The sequence below is a fragment of the Scomber japonicus genome, chromosome 10 (genome assembly GCF_027409825.1).
Source record: "Scomber japonicus isolate fScoJap1 chromosome 10, fScoJap1.pri, whole genome shotgun sequence".
NCBI classification, from domain to species: Eukaryota; Metazoa; Chordata; class Actinopteri; order Scombriformes; family Scombridae; genus Scomber; species Scomber japonicus.
This window is the reverse complement of record NC_070587.1, coordinates 29,589,535-29,607,836: the sequence shown is the minus strand read 5'-3', so window position 1 is coordinate 29,607,836 and position 18,302 is coordinate 29,589,535. Positions and strand designations below refer to the sequence as shown.

General features: G+C 40.0%; 1 protein-coding gene across 1 annotated transcript in view; it reads right to left on the bottom strand.

The window, feature by feature from the left end:
- Nucleotides 1-18,302, bottom strand: part of scap (SREBF chaperone) — a 52,990-nt gene that overhangs the window by 27,635 nt on the left and 7,053 nt on the right. The window contains exons 2-8 of the mRNA XM_053327304.1: nucleotides 14,603-14,803; nucleotides 10,946-11,066; nucleotides 9,693-9,850; nucleotides 8,144-8,364; nucleotides 5,839-5,944; nucleotides 4,725-4,897; nucleotides 2,716-2,842 (exon numbers count right to left, since the gene is read on the bottom strand). Of these exons, the coding sequence (XP_053183279.1) occupies nucleotides 2,716-2,842; nucleotides 4,725-4,897; nucleotides 5,839-5,944; nucleotides 8,144-8,364; nucleotides 9,693-9,850; nucleotides 10,946-11,066; nucleotides 14,603-14,803 (1,107 nt within the window). The remainder of the gene's footprint in view (nucleotides 1-2,715; nucleotides 2,843-4,724; nucleotides 4,898-5,838; nucleotides 5,945-8,143; nucleotides 8,365-9,692; nucleotides 9,851-10,945; nucleotides 11,067-14,602; nucleotides 14,804-18,302) is intronic.

Genomic DNA, 18,302 nt, shown 5'->3' with positions numbered 1-18,302 from the left:
TTTTTTGTGAGGTCAAGTGCACAGTTTTAAAAATAAATCTCACAAACTGATGTGATGTGTGTATTGTTTTTTGTAAATATGACTTATGATGTATTATCAAGTGTGTTGGTTCAACCTGTTCTTGTTTAAGGAAAGAAAATCACAATAATTGAAATATAAAATTGCAATACTTGTTTAATCAGAATCGCAATTTAAATCAAATTGGGACCCAAAAATCATTAGAGAATCAAATCGGCACAAAAGCATATCGGCCCAGCCCTAGTGTATAAATGCGGCCAATTCTGAACAAGTGTGAAATATGACCACAATCTCTTCTTCTGCTCCTGAGTTATGGCGTTGAATAATGGTGAGGAGAGTGCAAAACACCTTTGATCTTTTGGATATAAAATGCCATCACTTTAACATCGTACCCTATTAGACATTTGTGTGAAAATTCGTCATAATTAGCGTCTGAGCTCTTGACTTCAGTCACAAAACGTTTGACCCACAAACTGTAATCGGTTCATGCTGGACTGGAGACCCAAGTGGACGTTTGTGCCAAATTTTGAATAAAGTCCCTCGTGGCGTTCCTGAGATATTGTGTTAAGAAGAATAAGACGGACAGAGCAGCTGAATAATCAAATACAGAAGAAATGATTGGTCAATATTTATCAGGTGTCTGCTGGGAATTTCCAGCTCTGATGAAGTGTACAGATGGATTAGATTGAGAGTGAAGATAAGAGGAAAGTGTATAACTGGGTCAGAGAGTCAACAACTCTGCATGTTACAGACGCACTCAGTAACACTGTACACAATAAACACACACACACACACACACACACCTTATCGCCACCACTATCTCAGCAGCAGCCGTGTGTGTGGAGTCGACTATGACTAAGCAGGATGTGTGTGTGTGTGTGTGTGTGTATACGTAGTTTGGTTATGTTAACCTCAATGTGTGTTTATGCAAAAAGCAGATGAAAGCTAGCAGAAGCTCAACCCACAGCTGATATGAGTGCATCTCCGTCTATGGTTGGAGGACAATGTGCCGTTGTCACGCCACAATGTCTGCTTTCTATTGATCCTCCGATGATTGGACGGCTGCTCCGTGTCAATATGACTACATCTCCGCCCCGTCGCTAAGGCCCGCCCACATCTATTCCCCCGTTCTGTTTTTTTTTTTTCAGTCCACGCTAACACGCTGACTTTCTGCCCACCTGCTGTAAACATTAACATAGAGCTATGTAAATGTAAAGTTAATGTAGAGGAAGTAGGAAACCATTGTGTGTGTGTGTGTGTGTGTGTGTGTGTGTGTGTGTGTGTGTGTGTGTGTGTGTGTGTCCTTGTCTTTCTGTGAATAAGATAAGAGATACTGTTGAAAATTCGAGCTGTAAATATTAACAGACTTCATTTGAATGTCAGTGAAGGAGTAAAATGAGGATCATATAACGGCTGCAGGAGTCATTTCAACATTAAACTATAAGTAGTGGTATTTTACAACAGGTTACACCTAAAATAAATAATTCATGTAACTCATTTAAAGTTAAAATTATTCCTTAATGACCTGGATTTTGAAATGTCTCCATTTCAGCTGGCCTCATTTTTATCGTTGAGGTATAGATTCACTTAAATGAAGCCTATGAATCATAATTACCAAATAGATTATATATATTATGTAAAACTTGTGCTAGTAAGTTGGAATGAAGTTGGCTAAAAAGGTTGATAATAATAAAGGTGATAATTTATACCTTATGCTTGTAAGGTTGACAGGAAAACAACAGGAGGGATATAAATGCCTAAAAATGTTACTTTAAACCGGCAAAAATCTAATATTACAACAAGTTCTGGGTATTTGTTTCTGTCCCGCAGGAGGTTTTTTGAGATATAGGTCAGTGACAAATCGGCAAGATATGCAAAATATCTTTAAAATTCATCTAAAAAGCAGCTTCAGGTTTGATAAAAGGTACGTTTTGTATTTTTGTTGGTTTTATATCATTTGAAATGACATTTGCACCATTAAAAAAACAAACAAAAGTAAGACTGAATGCTCCTGAAAATGGTGTAACCACAAAATAATTAAAAATATTAAATATTTGTATCCACCTACAGTGTATTTAAGTGGACTTATACTAATGATAATATAAAAAGTTATAATGTAAGATCATGCCAAACTAGTTGATATGCTGTTTTATTGAGAGTTTACTGTTTTTAAGCAATTTGAATTATTTGGTACAAAGTTTTTATGGTTATACCACTTAGACATTTTTACCATAATCCTCAGAAATTTGATGCTAAGTCCACAAAAAATGAACGTGTACAAGTTATTCATATGTTTATTTTCACATTTTAACCCTTTACATTTGACTAAACCACATGGACACAAAACAAAATGTCATTGACCCATATACTGAGAGGCAAATTGAGTATAAAAGCCAAAAATCTATGAAATGGGCGCCAATGGTGAGAGTGTGTTGCTTCAGGTATCGGAGAGATGAGACGATAAGAGATGTAATACGACCCAGAGAGCCCAGTTTAAGTAACAGATCAGTGAATTTAAAGGCTTAGTGTGGAATACAATGAGACAGGATTTCACCATTCTCCAGTTCGTTATCACTGTTCAGAGCTTAAGTTGATCTGAAATCCGCCTAATGACTATGAAGATGTGACCTTCTTGGTAATCTTCCAAACTAAAGTATGCATATTAAAAAAAAAAAGAAAAAAAGAGTGCATTCCTACCCTCCATTGAGCGTGGGTGTCAGTCCAAACAGTGTACACAGTCCCACAGACATGAGCAGAGAGCTGAGGACTGTGACCACAGCAGCCAGAGCCAGACCCCACTTAGACTTCACCATGTCAATCTTACCTGCAGAGAGAAGAGGAAAGGAAACAGCTGTTCAACTAGTATAATAACTACTGTGTCTATTTTACACCTCAGCACATTTATTTATTTAGATTCACAAAAAGGAACAATTCTTTTAAATGGGGGGGGGGGGGGGCACACTCTATTTAGGTATGCATTTATGTTATATTGTAATTGTAATTGTAGTTGGTTGTATTTATTTTAACATGTAACTAATGGGCAACTAATGGGGATCCAACTAAACTAAACTAAACGGAAGTTGAGAACCTGCTAAATGTCGTGTAAGAGACACTCAATAGTTTCAATTATTACAGTTTTAAATTGTACCAAACCTCATTTGTGATACTATTAAAATTATTTACATGACTTTGACACACACAGAAGACCTTTATTTATTCTATTTTTTTTTTGGCATTCATCTGTACATGGGTTGACTATTGAAAATGTAACAAATTGAAGCAGGGAAGGGAAAAACACAAAAACTGTCTATGAAGTATGTATGTATGTATATTATATATGACGCACACTGGAGATGGGATCCATGTATGGCATTCATGCAATTGTGTCTTATTAGTTCTTTGTCAGTTTTTTTTTGTTTTGGTTTTTTTGTCACTACTGTTTTTTGAAAACTCAATAAAAAACAATTTGAAGAGTAGACACACACACAGAATCACTTATAGCTGCAAATAACACTTATTTTCATGATTATTATTAATCTCAATAAGTCAATTTAATGTCAGTGTGAAAAAAAATGGATTTACAGTTTCTCAGAGGCCACAGTGAAGTCTTTAATTTGCTTGTTTTGTCTGATTAACAGTCTAAAATAGTTAAACTGTCAATTAACCGTCATATGTGGCAACGAGAAAACAGCAAATCTTCATATTTGAGAAGCTGGAACCGTCAAATACTTGGCAATTTGACTTTTTAAAAAAATGACTGAAACGATTAACTGACACACACAAACTCATCAGCTGTGATTATTTTGTCAGATGTAAACAGCAAGTGTAACTAAATTAAATATTAACCTAGATGCCATTTATTGAAATATGGCAGCACTAAAATAAATGTAAAATATAGACTTAACCAAAAAGTTCAGCTAACAGTGGAGAAACTCTCAGGAGGAATTTAGGTTTTACAATCAAACAATGTTAACTTAAAGCATTAACAAAGATTCTTGATCGAAATCCGATTAATAAAAAATATTTAAAGCCTTTTTAAAACCTTAAGAAAAACCTGTGTTGGCAGGATACAAGTATGAACTCAAATTCCTTCACTGTAAAGATCCAGCTTCCACATGTGTGTCAAATATTAAGAAATTATATCTGAAAGCTAAGCCAGAAAATTGGGAATAAAAAAAGACAAGAATAACAAAATTAAAGCTTTTTAAACATCATAATTGAGTTTAAAATCTACAATAAAAACAACAATTACACTTATTAAACTATTAAACAAATCTTGCAAAATCACCTAATCAGCTTAATGCTTGAATATGAATTTTGTGCACTTTCAGCATGTGTTTATTTGCCCCCCCCCCCCCCCCCCCCCTCCTGAAATAATGTTTGTCCTGGCAAGTCATGGAGGGTGAGCTGGGTGCGTTCTTACAGCGGTGTGCAATGTTCCTGCGTGAGGATTATCCCTGCACCAGACAGGAACAACCTTGGCACACAAACACACGTGCCTACACAAAGGCGCACTAGGCCGCGGTCTGGATCTTTTGCACATTTCAAAGATTAAGCGGTGTGAGTAACTTGTTTGAACAAGAGAGAGAGAGAGAGGGGAGAGAGAGAGAGGGGAGAGAGAGAGAGAGAGCGAGAGAGAGAGAGAGAGAGAGAGAGAGAGAGAGAGAGAGAGAGAGGAAAGAGTGTGTTTTGGGGGATAGACTAACGTGTGGAGAAGTAGATGTAGGCGAAAAGGATGATGTATGTGGTGACGAGGGGGATGAGCTCAGCGATGCCGATCTCCTCCTTGAAGTGGACGTGAACCATGTGGTCGTCTCTCAGGCTGCAGTTGGCCGACGGGTGGAGCTGCTTCAGGCGAGACCGCAGGCTGCCGAGAAACCTGGAGACACACACACACACAGACGTCATTATTATTATTATCATCATCATCATCATCATTATCATCACCCTCCATAATGCAAATGCAGCCAAATACAGCCTGAAATTAAATGATTATGAGATGTTGTAATCTTGCGTCTACCTCAGACGAGTGAATTGTTGGCGCAATTTTAATGAAAGAGTCTGTTTTATATGGGTCAATGATGTTTTTTTGTGTCCATGTGGTTTAGTCAAATTTAAAAAAGGGGTTAGAATTAGAAAATAAACATATGAATAACTTGCACACATTCATTTTTTGTGGACTTAGCATCAAATTTCTGCTTTTAATCCATTTTCAGAGAATATATTAGAGGATTATGGCAAAAATGTCAATCAACTTGCTTAAAAACAGTAAATTCTCAATAAAACACCATATCAACTAGTTTGGCATGATCTTACATTATAACTTTTTATATAAATAAAGGTAATGGAGTACAATTGTTCTAAATCATTCTTTTGTGGTTACACCATTTGACATTTTCAGGAGCATTCAGTCTTAAATGGTGCAAATGTCATTTCAAATGATATAAAACCAACAAAAATACAAAATATACATTTGAACAAACCTGATGCTGATTTTAAGATGATTATTTAAGATATTTTTGAATTGCTCATCTTGCCAACCCTTATTTGTTTCTGACCCATAAACTTTAAGAGAGCACTAAGGTGTATTTCTTTAAGATTAGGTTAAGATGTGTAAAGATAATTGCATGATCAAATTATGCTGCACCTGACAGGAAAACAGAATAATCACTAAGCTTGTACTTTATGTTACACTTTAAATTTAATTCAAATCAGGAGCATTGGTCACAGTAGATTTGACACGTTGTCGTCTTTCTTTACACGTGAAAAATAAACAAAGAAGGGACTGAAGCTAACAATTAGACTTTATGTGTAACTGACCTTGCATCGTAGCTGGACAGCACCACAGTGATCGTGTAAGTCACGACCTTCTTCCTGTTGTAGTGACTGACACCTGTGTATTTCCCGGGAACGCCAAACAGCAGATCTGAAACACACACACACACATTATAACATTTATGAAAACACACACACAGAACAACACATTATTATAGATAACCTCGCACATCAAAGCTATTAATCTACTCGTTCATTAGTCGCCTGTCTGATAGTTACATAACAGCAAATTCCCAAATCCCTACAGCTGTTATATTACACTGCCTCTTGTAGTATGCTCAATAAAATTTAAGTCCCATATAATTTTAATATACTTCATGCAGGGGAGGAGGAGGGGGATGCCTTTTTTATTAGCCTGCATAGATAAAGAGTGGGGTGAGAGGAAGTGACAGCTGACGGCTCAGGTTGCCAGCGCTCTCACAGGCCTCACACTAGCTCAATGTTAACAAGAGTATCAGTTGGACTGTATGTGGCAGCCAAGCTGTCCCTGACTCCAGCGCCACAATAAGCTTCCCACCTCTAAATCACTTGAGCTGGAAGGTGAGGCAGAATGCTGAGCTGGCTGTGGGGCAGCCATGGAGGGATGATTTGGTTCACTATGTCAGTGGGCAAAGAGTTTTAAGAGACTTAAATAAGTTCCCAGGGAATGAAAATGCTTGTTCTTTGTAAATATGAAAAAGCCTCTTAGTTTGCTGATACCACTAATCCCCACGCTCACTACCTCTTACAGTTTCTCCTGCTGAGTGATAGCAGACTAGCCTGGCTAAACCCATGCTCTCTTTCCACTTCGCTCAGAAAGTTAGCGTGGCCACTAGGAATGTATACCGAGGACAGGCATTTTTTGGTTCCGGTTCCTAATTGGGTCGGTACCAGGGTACCATTAAGATTCTGGACAAACAATACTGTTATCAGTACTTTTTGAACGTCTACCTAACCGTCACGTAATTATGACACTGCCGCCATCGACAGGTGATGACGCAGCGCCTCTTTCTCTCTAGTCTAGTCGATCATGTCGGCAGTGAGGTCTAAGTGCTTGAAGGTATGGGCTCACTTTATCAAAGTTAATGAAAACTCGGCTCGATGCAATATTTGTCAGACACTTGCAGCGCACTCATAATATAAAGCTGAAGGAGTGCAACGTGTTTGACTGCTTAAACAAAGCGGCTAAAGTTAGCAGCCCGGCTAATGCTAACGAGTGCAGCGCCGTCACGGCACCCGGTTTCGTTCCTGCTTCGACATCATGAAGTCACAGTAAGAGTATGAATTGTTAAGTTTATAGTCATTAACTCAGGAGGATACAGCATCAATTTTACATGTTGTAGTATCAATAAGAGTACCGATAAATATCGGTACCGATAAGGAGTATCGGTATCAGTATCGATAAAATCCTAACGATATACTTCCCTAATGGCCACCAAGACAAAATTTTCGCCTGAGATAGGGAACCAATCACAGAACAGGGAGGCGGGCTCAAGGCGATGATAACCGTAGATTAACTCTGTTTACATCCAGCATGGCGGCCCAAAGCTGCAGCAACCGTTCGAAGCAGCAGTAGATTGTGCGCTAAATAAATTGGAAGGAAAGTTCACTTTGACAATAGAACAAAAACTTGATATATGATTGGCTGTAAGTTTGTCCACTAACGTACAGAAGCATTTGATCGAGATTCATTGATCCCGCCTCAAATACGAGAAAATTAACAGCTCCTTACTAGACCCTACCTCACTTGTGGTAAGGGTCTAGTGTTAGCCAGACTAATAGCAGACTGCTTCCAACCAAGCTGAGTCTATAAAAAGGACCTTGGAAAACCCCTCACTCCTTTAGTTTGCACCTTTTCCATTTCTATAATAGACTTTCTGGGAGTTAAAAGTGACGTGAGATGTTAAGAATAGATGGAAAAGCAAACATTACAGAGATGTTGACAAACTCTTCTGGAGGGTGGAAACAAATGTGACAAATGTGTGACGTTTGCCAGACCTGTGTAACAAGTTTGAACAGGTTCATCATTTTTGATTTATTGAGCTGGGATATTTTCCACATTATAAGCTCTATACGAGTATGTAATTGGGTCAAAGCACTAGTTCATAAGAAATAGTGCACCTGCTCTTCAGAACAGATTCACACCAAACACCTCGAAGGTTGAAATAGTGAAACATAAAAATCTCAACTTGACAAAAAATAACTAAATAAAGTTTACTCCCTTCAGCAAAATATCCCAGCTTTAACCATGCACCCAGGAGTTCGAGTGCAAGTCCTCCTCCTCCTCCTCCTCCTCCTCCTCAGTCCCTACCTCGCAGCGTGGCCGAGGTGTGCAGGCCTTTCGGTTCGTGCTTCTGGATGGTCTTCAGGAGGTCGGGGTCCGAGTCGAAAAGCTCCCGCTGGTTCTGCCAGTAGTTTCCGGGAGAAACGAGCAGGCAGCCGTGCTCTGGCAGCACCGACTGCATCCGCCGTAACCCTGGAAACAGGTCCGTCACCTGGAGACACAGCGCCTCCAGACTCCGAACCCCGGAGCTGAGAAACAAAGGGGAGGAGGTGAGATAATGGTGGAGCAGAGGCGAGGAGTCATTAAAACTCCAAATCTAAATGACTTTCTGAGCAGGAATCAATTTTAATGTGTAATGTAAAGATAATTAGAAGAAGAAGCTGTCCTATATATCAGCACTCGGTATGTAAAGCTGTCAAACTAACAGGTCAAAGTCAGACTAGTTTACAACAGATCGATAGTTCGCTTTTTTTCTCTCCATATATCAAGGCCATGCATGTTTTTCTTTCTTTCTCTAAAGAAAATGTCTACTTTTGGGTTCATGGTTTGACTTTGAACTGCTAACATGTTGAGGGACAGACTGATGTATTTAAAAAAAAACAACAACAACACTGTTTAAAACATGGAGGACAAACTTTACACATTCATTAGTCCATCTTTACCTTGATTAAAAAAGAGATTTGTGGCATTCTCTCTATTTTAAATATTCCAGTTTAAGTATATTTTGGATCTGAAGGGTCTTTGATTCAGACTCAATAAATTTGACTTTTTTCTGCAGTAAAAGTTTGCACAGCTGATCAGGATGACGTTATTAAACATATTGATCCTGATCTTTCCTCCCCCTACCTTCCTTCCTTCCTTCCTCCCCCCTTCCTCTCTCTTTCTTTCCTCCCCCTACCTTCCTCCCTTCCTTCTTTCCTGTGTCCTTCTTTCCTTCCTTCTTTCTTTCTTCCTTCCTTCCTTTCCTCCCTTCCTTCCTCCTTCTCTCTTTCTTTCCTCCCCCTACCTTCCTTCCCTCCTTCCTTCCTACCTCCCTTCCTCTTTTCCTTCTTTCCTCTGTCCTTCCTACCTCCCTCCCTCTTTTCCTTTCTCCCACTCTCCTTCCTCCCTTCCTTCCCTCCCTCATTCCTTCCTCCCTCCTTTCCTTCCTTCCTCCCTTCCTTCCTTCTTCCTTCCTTCCTCCCTTCCTTCCTTTCCTCCCTTCCTTCCTTCCTCCCTCCTTTCCTTCCTTCCTTCCTCCTTCCTTCCTTCCTTCCTTGACTTGAGGACAACAGGAGGGTTAAGGTGTGACGCTGTGGTTAATGTCTAGTTTACTTGATTAGAACTATGTAAAGATCATGGTTTGGGTTAAAATGATCACTGGAGACAAGTTTTCAAATTCCTTAAAGATATGCAACCTTTGCTGTCATGGCAACAGTGAACACCACGATTAATTGACATGAGCAAGATTAAGTCGATTAGAGTTTCTAAATGTCGGTTTCGATTATTTTTCGATTAATTGCCCCGCCCTACCTCATGGAGCTCATCATTCCTCTACAGAAAGTAATGCTAACATCATGTGTGTGTATGTGTGTACCTGTCAGAGTAGACGTGGTTGCGGATCTCCTCCAGCAGGCTGAAGACTTGGCCCAGCGGCGACCTGAACATGTCCACCGGCACCAAGCTGCTTTCCCACGGAGACACCGCCGCCTTCACCAACACCTGCTGGATGTAGGCAACCGGAGGACCTCGATACTGCAGTCAACACACAACATAACACATTTACAAACATGAAAATTGTTTGAGGTCTGAAAAAGCAGCACTTATAATACAGTGAGTGTAAAGTTTCCTCGATCTCAAAGGCTTCCAGTAAACCAAAACTACTGCTGATAAGTGAAGCATGACTGTGCGTTAGCCTTCTGTTTACATTATTTATGAGCCTCCATCTTTACTGTAAAACTAGTTTGCATGAAAGCGCTTCCTCTTTATGTCCGAGGACCAGTTTTAGACTCATGTTTGAGAAGCCACATCAAGTTTCAGGTAAAGATTCTTGCTTAGAAGATTAGTATTAGGGCTGGGCAATAAAACTATATAATATATCGTAATGTGATATTTGATATATTAGATTTTGAATATCGCAATATGGAATAAGTTTTGTCTTTTCCTGCTTTCAAATGCTGATTTACAGTAAAAATGTTTGTATTATATCAATTTCAATTCAGCTGTGTTTTATATATATATATATATATATATATATATATATATATATATATATATATATTTTTTTTTTTTTTTTCTTCTCTTCTACTAATCTGTGCAATAACAATATTATCTGTTATATTGCCACTCAGTATCAATAATACTGTTTTGCTGTAAATAATAATTATGATTTTTCACTACATATTTCTACTATTTTTTTTCCCGTACTTATTTATTGTTCTTTATTCTTTCTTATTGATGCTCTTCTATGTTTACTGTCCACTTTCTGCTGTAATACTGCAAATTTACCCATTGTGGGACTAATAAAGGAATATCTTATCTTATCTTATCTTATCTTAACAGACTGTCCATCAGTTTTAGACCATTTTCTGAGACGCCACATCAAGTTTAGGGTACAGATTTAAAGATTTAAGGAGACAGGACATAAAAGCACCTGACAAAATAAAATAAGACATTTAAATACGATTAAAAGTGTTTAATTGGAAATAAAATGTAAATTAAGCTAAAATTTACATTCCATTTAAAATTACAGTGCAGGTTTGAATATGGACCAAAAAAACAGGTAAAAAAAAAACAAAAAAACATAACATAAAACAATGCATGTGAGCTTTCTCGTCTCTCTTCTCCTACCCAGTCGGGCCGTTCTCCGAAGTCTCCCTGTGGCTCATGGGAAGGGACGCTGTAGTCTCGCACCCCTGTGGTGAACTCCACAGGACCCGTCCCAGGCAGAGGAAGCCTCAACAACGGATAGCTGTGTAGGGGGGGAAGTGAGTGAGGGGAGGGAGGGGGGAGAAGAGGAGAAGGGGGGGTCATTGGGTAAATGTTAGATATGAAAGACTAGTGTGAGAATGATTGAACTTCTCATAGTGTTTTAAAATCTTCTTCAGCTGATATGTAACAACATTAAAAATCTAAATTGGATTTATAGCTGCAGGGATACTCGGAGAGATGCTTGTCTTGATAAAAGGTGAGCGGTTCAAGTTTGTAGGAATGTGTTTGTGTGATGTGGTTTCACTGTGCAACACTTCTGACAACATGGAAGCGCGGCCTCCGGCTTTTCTTGCCAGATTAAATACTACCTGGAGAGACCGACTCCCCTCCCTGTTTTTCCTGGAAATGGGTGGGTCCCCCCTGCGAAACAAGTTCCCTCTGAGCACCAACCCCACGTGTGTGTCTGTGTGTGTGTTTAAGGATAGTTCAGTTTATTTTGAAATGGTATTGTTGGGCAACCGTGAACCATAGTGCACAGACTGAGCTTTCAGTGGTTTGACAGATAAGAAGGAAAAAGCTTTACAGACTTTTGTTGTCCTTCTGATGGAGAAAAGAGGGTTTTTCTTTTAAGAGCTTGTGTGCTTTCCTTTTACTTGTTCATCAGGTAAAACAACATCATAGGATTAAATTAAAAAAAACACAACAAACAAGAAAAGACGCCTAATTTAATTTTTTTCAAAACCACAATAGTGAGAAAAGGCATGTAGCAGTTAAGATTTACTAGATTGACATTTTCAAGAATGTTATGATCAGCTTTTACAGTTGGTGATCATGACAGGACGAAGCACCTTCTCCATAACTCATCCTCACAGTGCTGTCACCAAGGCCACGTGTATTGAGCCATGTGAATTTCAAAGCACATATTTTTCTTTCCATTTGAGCTCTCTCTCTCGCTCTGTGTGTGTGTGTGTGTGTGTGTGTGTGTGTGTGTGTGTGTGTGTGTGCATCTTACACCACCACTACCTGGCTGAGAGTTAGTCTTCAGTAAAGGAAACATGACCAAACTTCATATTTATACTTGTTTCGATGTGGTTTGACAACTGAAACAACTAAATAGTGAGTTTAACAGTGGAAAATAGCATTATAGGTGATTATAGAGAGCAGGATGAGGCCAAATGAGAAGTTTAAAGAGGAACTGAGCTGTTTCTGAGCCACTTATTACCAGGTGTTTGATAATAATGTAGTTTTTGTTGAAAGCCAGCTGCAAATACAATCGGATGATGAAGTGGAGATTCATTTTCTTATTATTCTGCTATTTTTATTTATGCGTAAACAGCCTAAACATGAGTGAGGATACATTTTTAATTTAATTTTTAAAATACAGACGGTTTAGTGGTGGACGTAGAGGAGAGGGGTGTCAAACATACGGTCCGTGGGCCATAACCGGCCCGCCAAATGGTCCAATCCGGCCAGCTAGATAACTTTGCAAAGTATTAATATTACAGAAAAATAATCCCAATTTTTCACTTCAAATGTCTTACTTTGAAATTTGACGAGTTCTCCTAAAGTGGCCAAAATGCACAAAATTTAAAATATGTAACAAGGTGCTACACATTTTTGGCTTTTTATTAAATGAATAGTTTTAAAGATTATTTTTATAAATGGTTTTATAAGTAGTTATGAGGATTTCAGTTTCAATAATTCTACTACTACTACTACTAATAATAATAATAATAACAACTTTTACATTTGCAAAACAATTTCATGTCTTAGATTAAATAGGACATAATATTGTGTGATAGTAAGGTGTAAAACCTAAAAAAAAATACATTTTCTCTGCTGTCTGAATGTTGTCAAGCAGCTTCTGTGCAAAATAATCTGAAAAAAGTTATAATATTAATGAAACTGCTCATTTTTAACAATTTTTTTGTGATCAAACTGGGCTGTCTGTATGTGGCTTTTGAATTAAAATGAGTTTAACACTCCTGATGTAGAGGATTGAGAAGATTCATGTTGTTGCATTCTTCATATTAAATAAAATATTCTCCTGGACCATAAAATCAGCTTCATTAAGGATTCATCGAACATTTATTAATGACTAATGGAGAAATTATGAATCTGAACTGTTAGAATATGAACAGTATGTAAGGGTTCATTTCATTTTTATTAAAAATACAGGCGGCTGAGTGCTGGACGTAGAGGACTGAGAAGACTCGTGAAACTGGTGGAGAGTCTTAACAGCTGATAGTGGAAATGCTGAGTCAGCGGTTATTGGCCAACGACATTATCAACTTCCACGCGGACAGCTCGTGGTCATTCGTGTTGTTGGTTAAATACAAATATTACTCATTTTGGAAATGTTCTCATCAGCTGGACAGAAAGCTCTCTTCTCTCTCTCGCTCTCTTTGCTTCACCTCCCTCCCTGCCTCCCTCCCCCCTGCCTGCTCCCTCCCTCTAACCCCCCACCACTCTCCAAGGTCACTGTACCTCCACAAAGGCCTCTTTTGTGCGGAGCCAGCCCCCCTCCTGACAGGCAGATGGAGGGACAAGCCTCCCATTCTCACAGAGCCATTTTCTCACAGCCCTTTGCTCTAGTACTCCCTTTAACATCCCTGTCGTCGAGCTCTTTTCTTTCACACCCCCTTCGCCCCCCGTCGTCTGATGGTCAGTCTTCCATTTGGTCAGCGACCTCGCTGTACGGAGCCGGGGGGGGGGGGGGGGGGGGGGCGGTTATAGCAGCACAGCAGGTGCACATGTGCGTTCCAGGATGGAGGATTGTTTTACAACACTTTTACTGATGAAGCCGGGCCAACTCTCTGACCTATGTCCTCTCTCTTTTTTGACCAGCGGTTTAGCAAGAGTGGATGTGTGCTCGTGCTAAGTGAATGTTTGTATCGTGGTGTCAGCGGGATAGAAGGAGGTGGGGTGGGGGGTGGGGCTGTTATGTGTGTGCAGATGGCCGGCTCATACTTGTCTCTTCTGTCAAAACACTTTCTGTACAGTTCAGTCAGTCCACACTGGATGAAAAAGAGTGTTTTTTTCCCCTCCATTATGTTATATTGGAGCCTTCAGGCAGTGTTCAGATGCCTCGAGTCACCCATCCATCTTAACACCGACCCTACTGTCAGTCGCTCACTGAGACTAAACCTTTCATTTATTAAGCACTGCTCCCCCTCTGTCACTTTATCACCTCCTCATATCTCTGAGCCTCCATTATAAGATGCATGCTTAGCTACTCAATTGGTAAAAATAATGGCTGTTTGGAAACTTAAGACTACTCCTGATAGATTTTCAGTGAAGTTTTTCTTTAATATCACAACACATTACAGCCTAAAAAAACCCACCAAGTTGAAAAAACAGTCTAAATATAACATATATGAGTTTCTCCAAATTATACTGTAAGAGCACCTTTATATTGTATTCAAAGATGTTATCTAGTTCTCCAAACACCTCCAGAAGGTATCTAGTGTTCATATATTTTTCTTTTCTTTAAGATTTTCCAGCACTCCTACTTAAAACTTAAACTTTGAGCACAGAAAAAAATAAAAACTCTCAATCCTCAGTGTGAATACGTACCAGCAGGTGAGGATGCTAGCAGATGTGAAGAGGATGATGGGTACAGGGTAGGAGGCGCACAGCAGCCCGTGGCGGTAGAAGGCCGCCGAGATCTTCTCCCTTAGCTGCTCGCGCAGCGTCATCCTGGTGGGCGGGGTCAACTCCCGGCCATTGGGAAGCACCGGGCGGCCAAGGACAAGGCACCGTGGGGCATCCAGGGACCTGGAGGAGGCGAGAGAGCCAGGAGTTTAAACACAGCGTCAAATACCGTAAAAACTGGTGTATAAGAGCAATACTGTTTAATTTAAAAGTGGGGTGCGTCTTATACACCAGTGTTTCCTATATACAGAGAAAGGTTGGATCTGAATATACCGTAAATTCTGGACTATAAACCACTACTTTTTTCACACGCTTTGAACCCTGCAGCCTAAACAATGATGCGGCTAATCTATAGAGTTTTACGGGCCAACGGCCTCCAGGGGGCGCTCTAGCAGGAAGCGCAAGAGCAAGACAGACAGGTGGAAGAGATAATGTGCTGAGGAAGACGCTAGTTAGATTGTGTTTTGAACAGTCATTTTATGCATTATGCACACAGCCTCATCATGGAAAACACACAAAGAAATGCATATGATGTAGCTTTTAAGTTAAAGGCAATCGATCTGGCTGTCGAAGAAGGAAATAGAGCTGAGCACTGCACGTAAGCTTGGCATTAATGAATCGACGGTGAGACGTTTGGAGACGGCAGCGTGAAGAACTGACTCAATGCAAAAAGACGACAAAAGCTTTCAGAGGTAAAGGTTCACTCATGTTACAACGTAGACACCTGCGGCTTATAGACAAGTGTGGCTTATATTCAGGCTCAATAGTCCGGTATGTAAAGGGTCGTCCACACTAAGAACAATAAGTATAACATTAACTATAACTGTGAAGGTAATGAAAATAAATAGACTATTGATGACCCGTTACTGCTGTATGTTGTATGGGAAAATGATTGTGTGTTGATCAGAAGTATTTTAGGACACTAGTTGCTGTGAGGTTTCAGTATTTACAGACCAAACTGATGTTGAAGCATGACTCAGGTGCAGTATTCTGATTTGATGAAGAGTTTTTGGGACTAGAGTAAGCACACAGCTACACACTGTATTACATATGTTAAGTTACTGTGTTTTTTTTTTTTTTAGATTTTTTTTCCGCATAGACGCCCTTATTGAGCAGTAGACAGACAGGAACCATGGGAGAGAGAGGGGGGTGTGTTCTTTTAAAAGGTTTAATTGAAACTCAGCCTAACCCAAAAAGTGTGATTTAGTTTTCTAGAGTGCTTATTGAAAGTTTAGAGTTAATAAATGGATGTGTGAAACAGAGATGCACGAGAAAGTCGCCTCGTCATCAGTATCAGCTGATTTTCTTTTTTTTTACAATGAAATATCGGCATCAGGCTGAAATGAACATTGATTGTTTGATTCATCACCTTCTCCTTCACCACCTGGTTGTTTACCCTCATGGGCAGTTTGACTCTAAAGTCAGGTTTATAGCACTGCGTCAACATCCATCCATCCATCCATACATCCATTATCTGCCACTTATTCGGGGCCAGTTCGCAATGGCATTAGGCCAAGCAATGAAACCCAGACCTCCTTCGCCCCAGCTACGCTCATCAGCTCCTCCTGGGGAATCCCAAGGTGTTTCCAGGCCATGAGAGATATATATAATCCCTCCAGCATGTTCTGGGTCTCCTCTCCGTGAGCCCCAGCTGGCTCCTTTCCATGTGAAGGAGCAGCAGCTTTACTCCTAGCCTCCCCAGGACGTCTAAACTCCTAACCCTATCTCTAAGGCTGAGCCCAGACACTCTCCAGATCTCATTCTTTCTGTCACTACCACGCCTGACGTAGTACTATGAACCTGGCTTAATGGTCTTGGGGCTTCCTCCGCAGGCTCCAACTTCACTTAGCTGCTTGTCCCTCTCTAAAAACAGAGAGCTGGGGCTAGCTGAGAGACTAACGGAGCTGAAGAGAGACCATATCGATCCAACGAGAGCTCTGGGTTTGTTATTCAGGTTAAAATGAGAAGAGGCAGCTGAGTGAAGTGGAGCCTGCAGATGAAGCACTGGGACATTTAAGGTGAATTTTTAAGCTCTGTAGTGTGAACCAGAGATTAAATCCTTCCCATTAATCGTGTTTGTGTAATAAACTCAAAGAAAACTCTCCTGAACGACCCACCTGGCAGGTTCATTAAAGTTTTAAAGCTGAGCTCCTGAACTGCAGTCTTCTTAAGTTCTTCCTTCATATATTGCCTCTCTTAAATCATACTACAATGTATTACAGCATGCATAATAGTCTCCTCAGCCAGGAGGGGAAAAAAAGTGCATATGTATCAGTATCAGCAGCAGCAATCGGCCAAAATGAGCTGGAAAATATCAGCATGAAAACCAATATCATGCATGCATGCATGCATCTCTAGTGTGAACAAAACCATAGCCTAGAGGTATGTTTTTAAAAGTATCACCTTACAATTCACCAGAGCTAATGTTATGGTTTAGCTACTCACACACTCACCACACAATAACAGGTTTGTGCAGCTATCCTCGTTATGACTTTGCATTGACTCCCATTCATTCTGAACAAACCTTAACCAATTAATGCCAAACCTTTAACCAGGACCTCAGAAATGACTTTTACCACTTTAGGATCAGGCTTTGGTCCCCATGAAGACTACTGGTCCCATTAAAGCGATGGTTCGGCGTAATTTCGACCTAGCGTCATATGCACCATGAGGTCCATCTAAACACCACCTCAGCCGTTCATTTTCATCAAAGAGCTATCAGCCGAATGGCTTAGTACAGGCGCTAACGGGACCACCAGTGTATCTGGTAAATGACCCCACTAATAATGCCTGGATTGTTATCAAACTTCTACAGTAGTACAAATAGAGTCTTGACTCATAAATCGATGCGTTGAAAAGTTTGTAAATACACCAGGAGTTTATTAAAATAAACACTTACCTGAAGTCTGCTGCTACTGCTAAAGTTGTAAACATTGTCGAAATATCGCGAGATTACTGAAATAGATTACTGTGTAATCTCGTGAGACAGCCGCACAGCATCTAGATACCTGTGCGTGATTGCGCAATATTCCGATATTTCCAACTATGTTTACAGCTTTAGCAGTAGCCGCAGAGTAAAAGCCATCAGGTAAGTGTTTATTTTAATAAACTCCTGGTGTACTTACAAACTTTCCAATGCATTGATTTATGAGTAAAGAGCTTATTTGTACTACTGTAGAAGTTTGATAACAATCCAGGCATTATTAGTGGGGTCATTTACGAGATACACTGGTGGTCTCGTTAGCGCTTGTACTAAGACATTCGGCTGATGGCTCTAACTCCACTATTTTCCGACCAAATGAAAATGAACGGCTGAGGTGGTGTTTAGATAGACCTCATGGTGCATATGATGCTAGGTCGAAATTATGCCGAACCATCGCTTTAAGGTGAGTGTTCAAACCCCAAACGGTCCCCACAAGACCCACAAAGTCCCAAACACACACAGGCCAGGTCTTGTAGGGCTGCTCTGTCCTAGACACCTAATTAGACACATACTCCCTGTGTTGGTACACATGCTGCTGAGGACAGACAGGGAGTGTGTTTTTTCCCTCCTTCAAACCAGCTCATACAGGGGTCACATGCTACATGGCACTTAAACAGACACCTCATTCAGTGGCCAAAA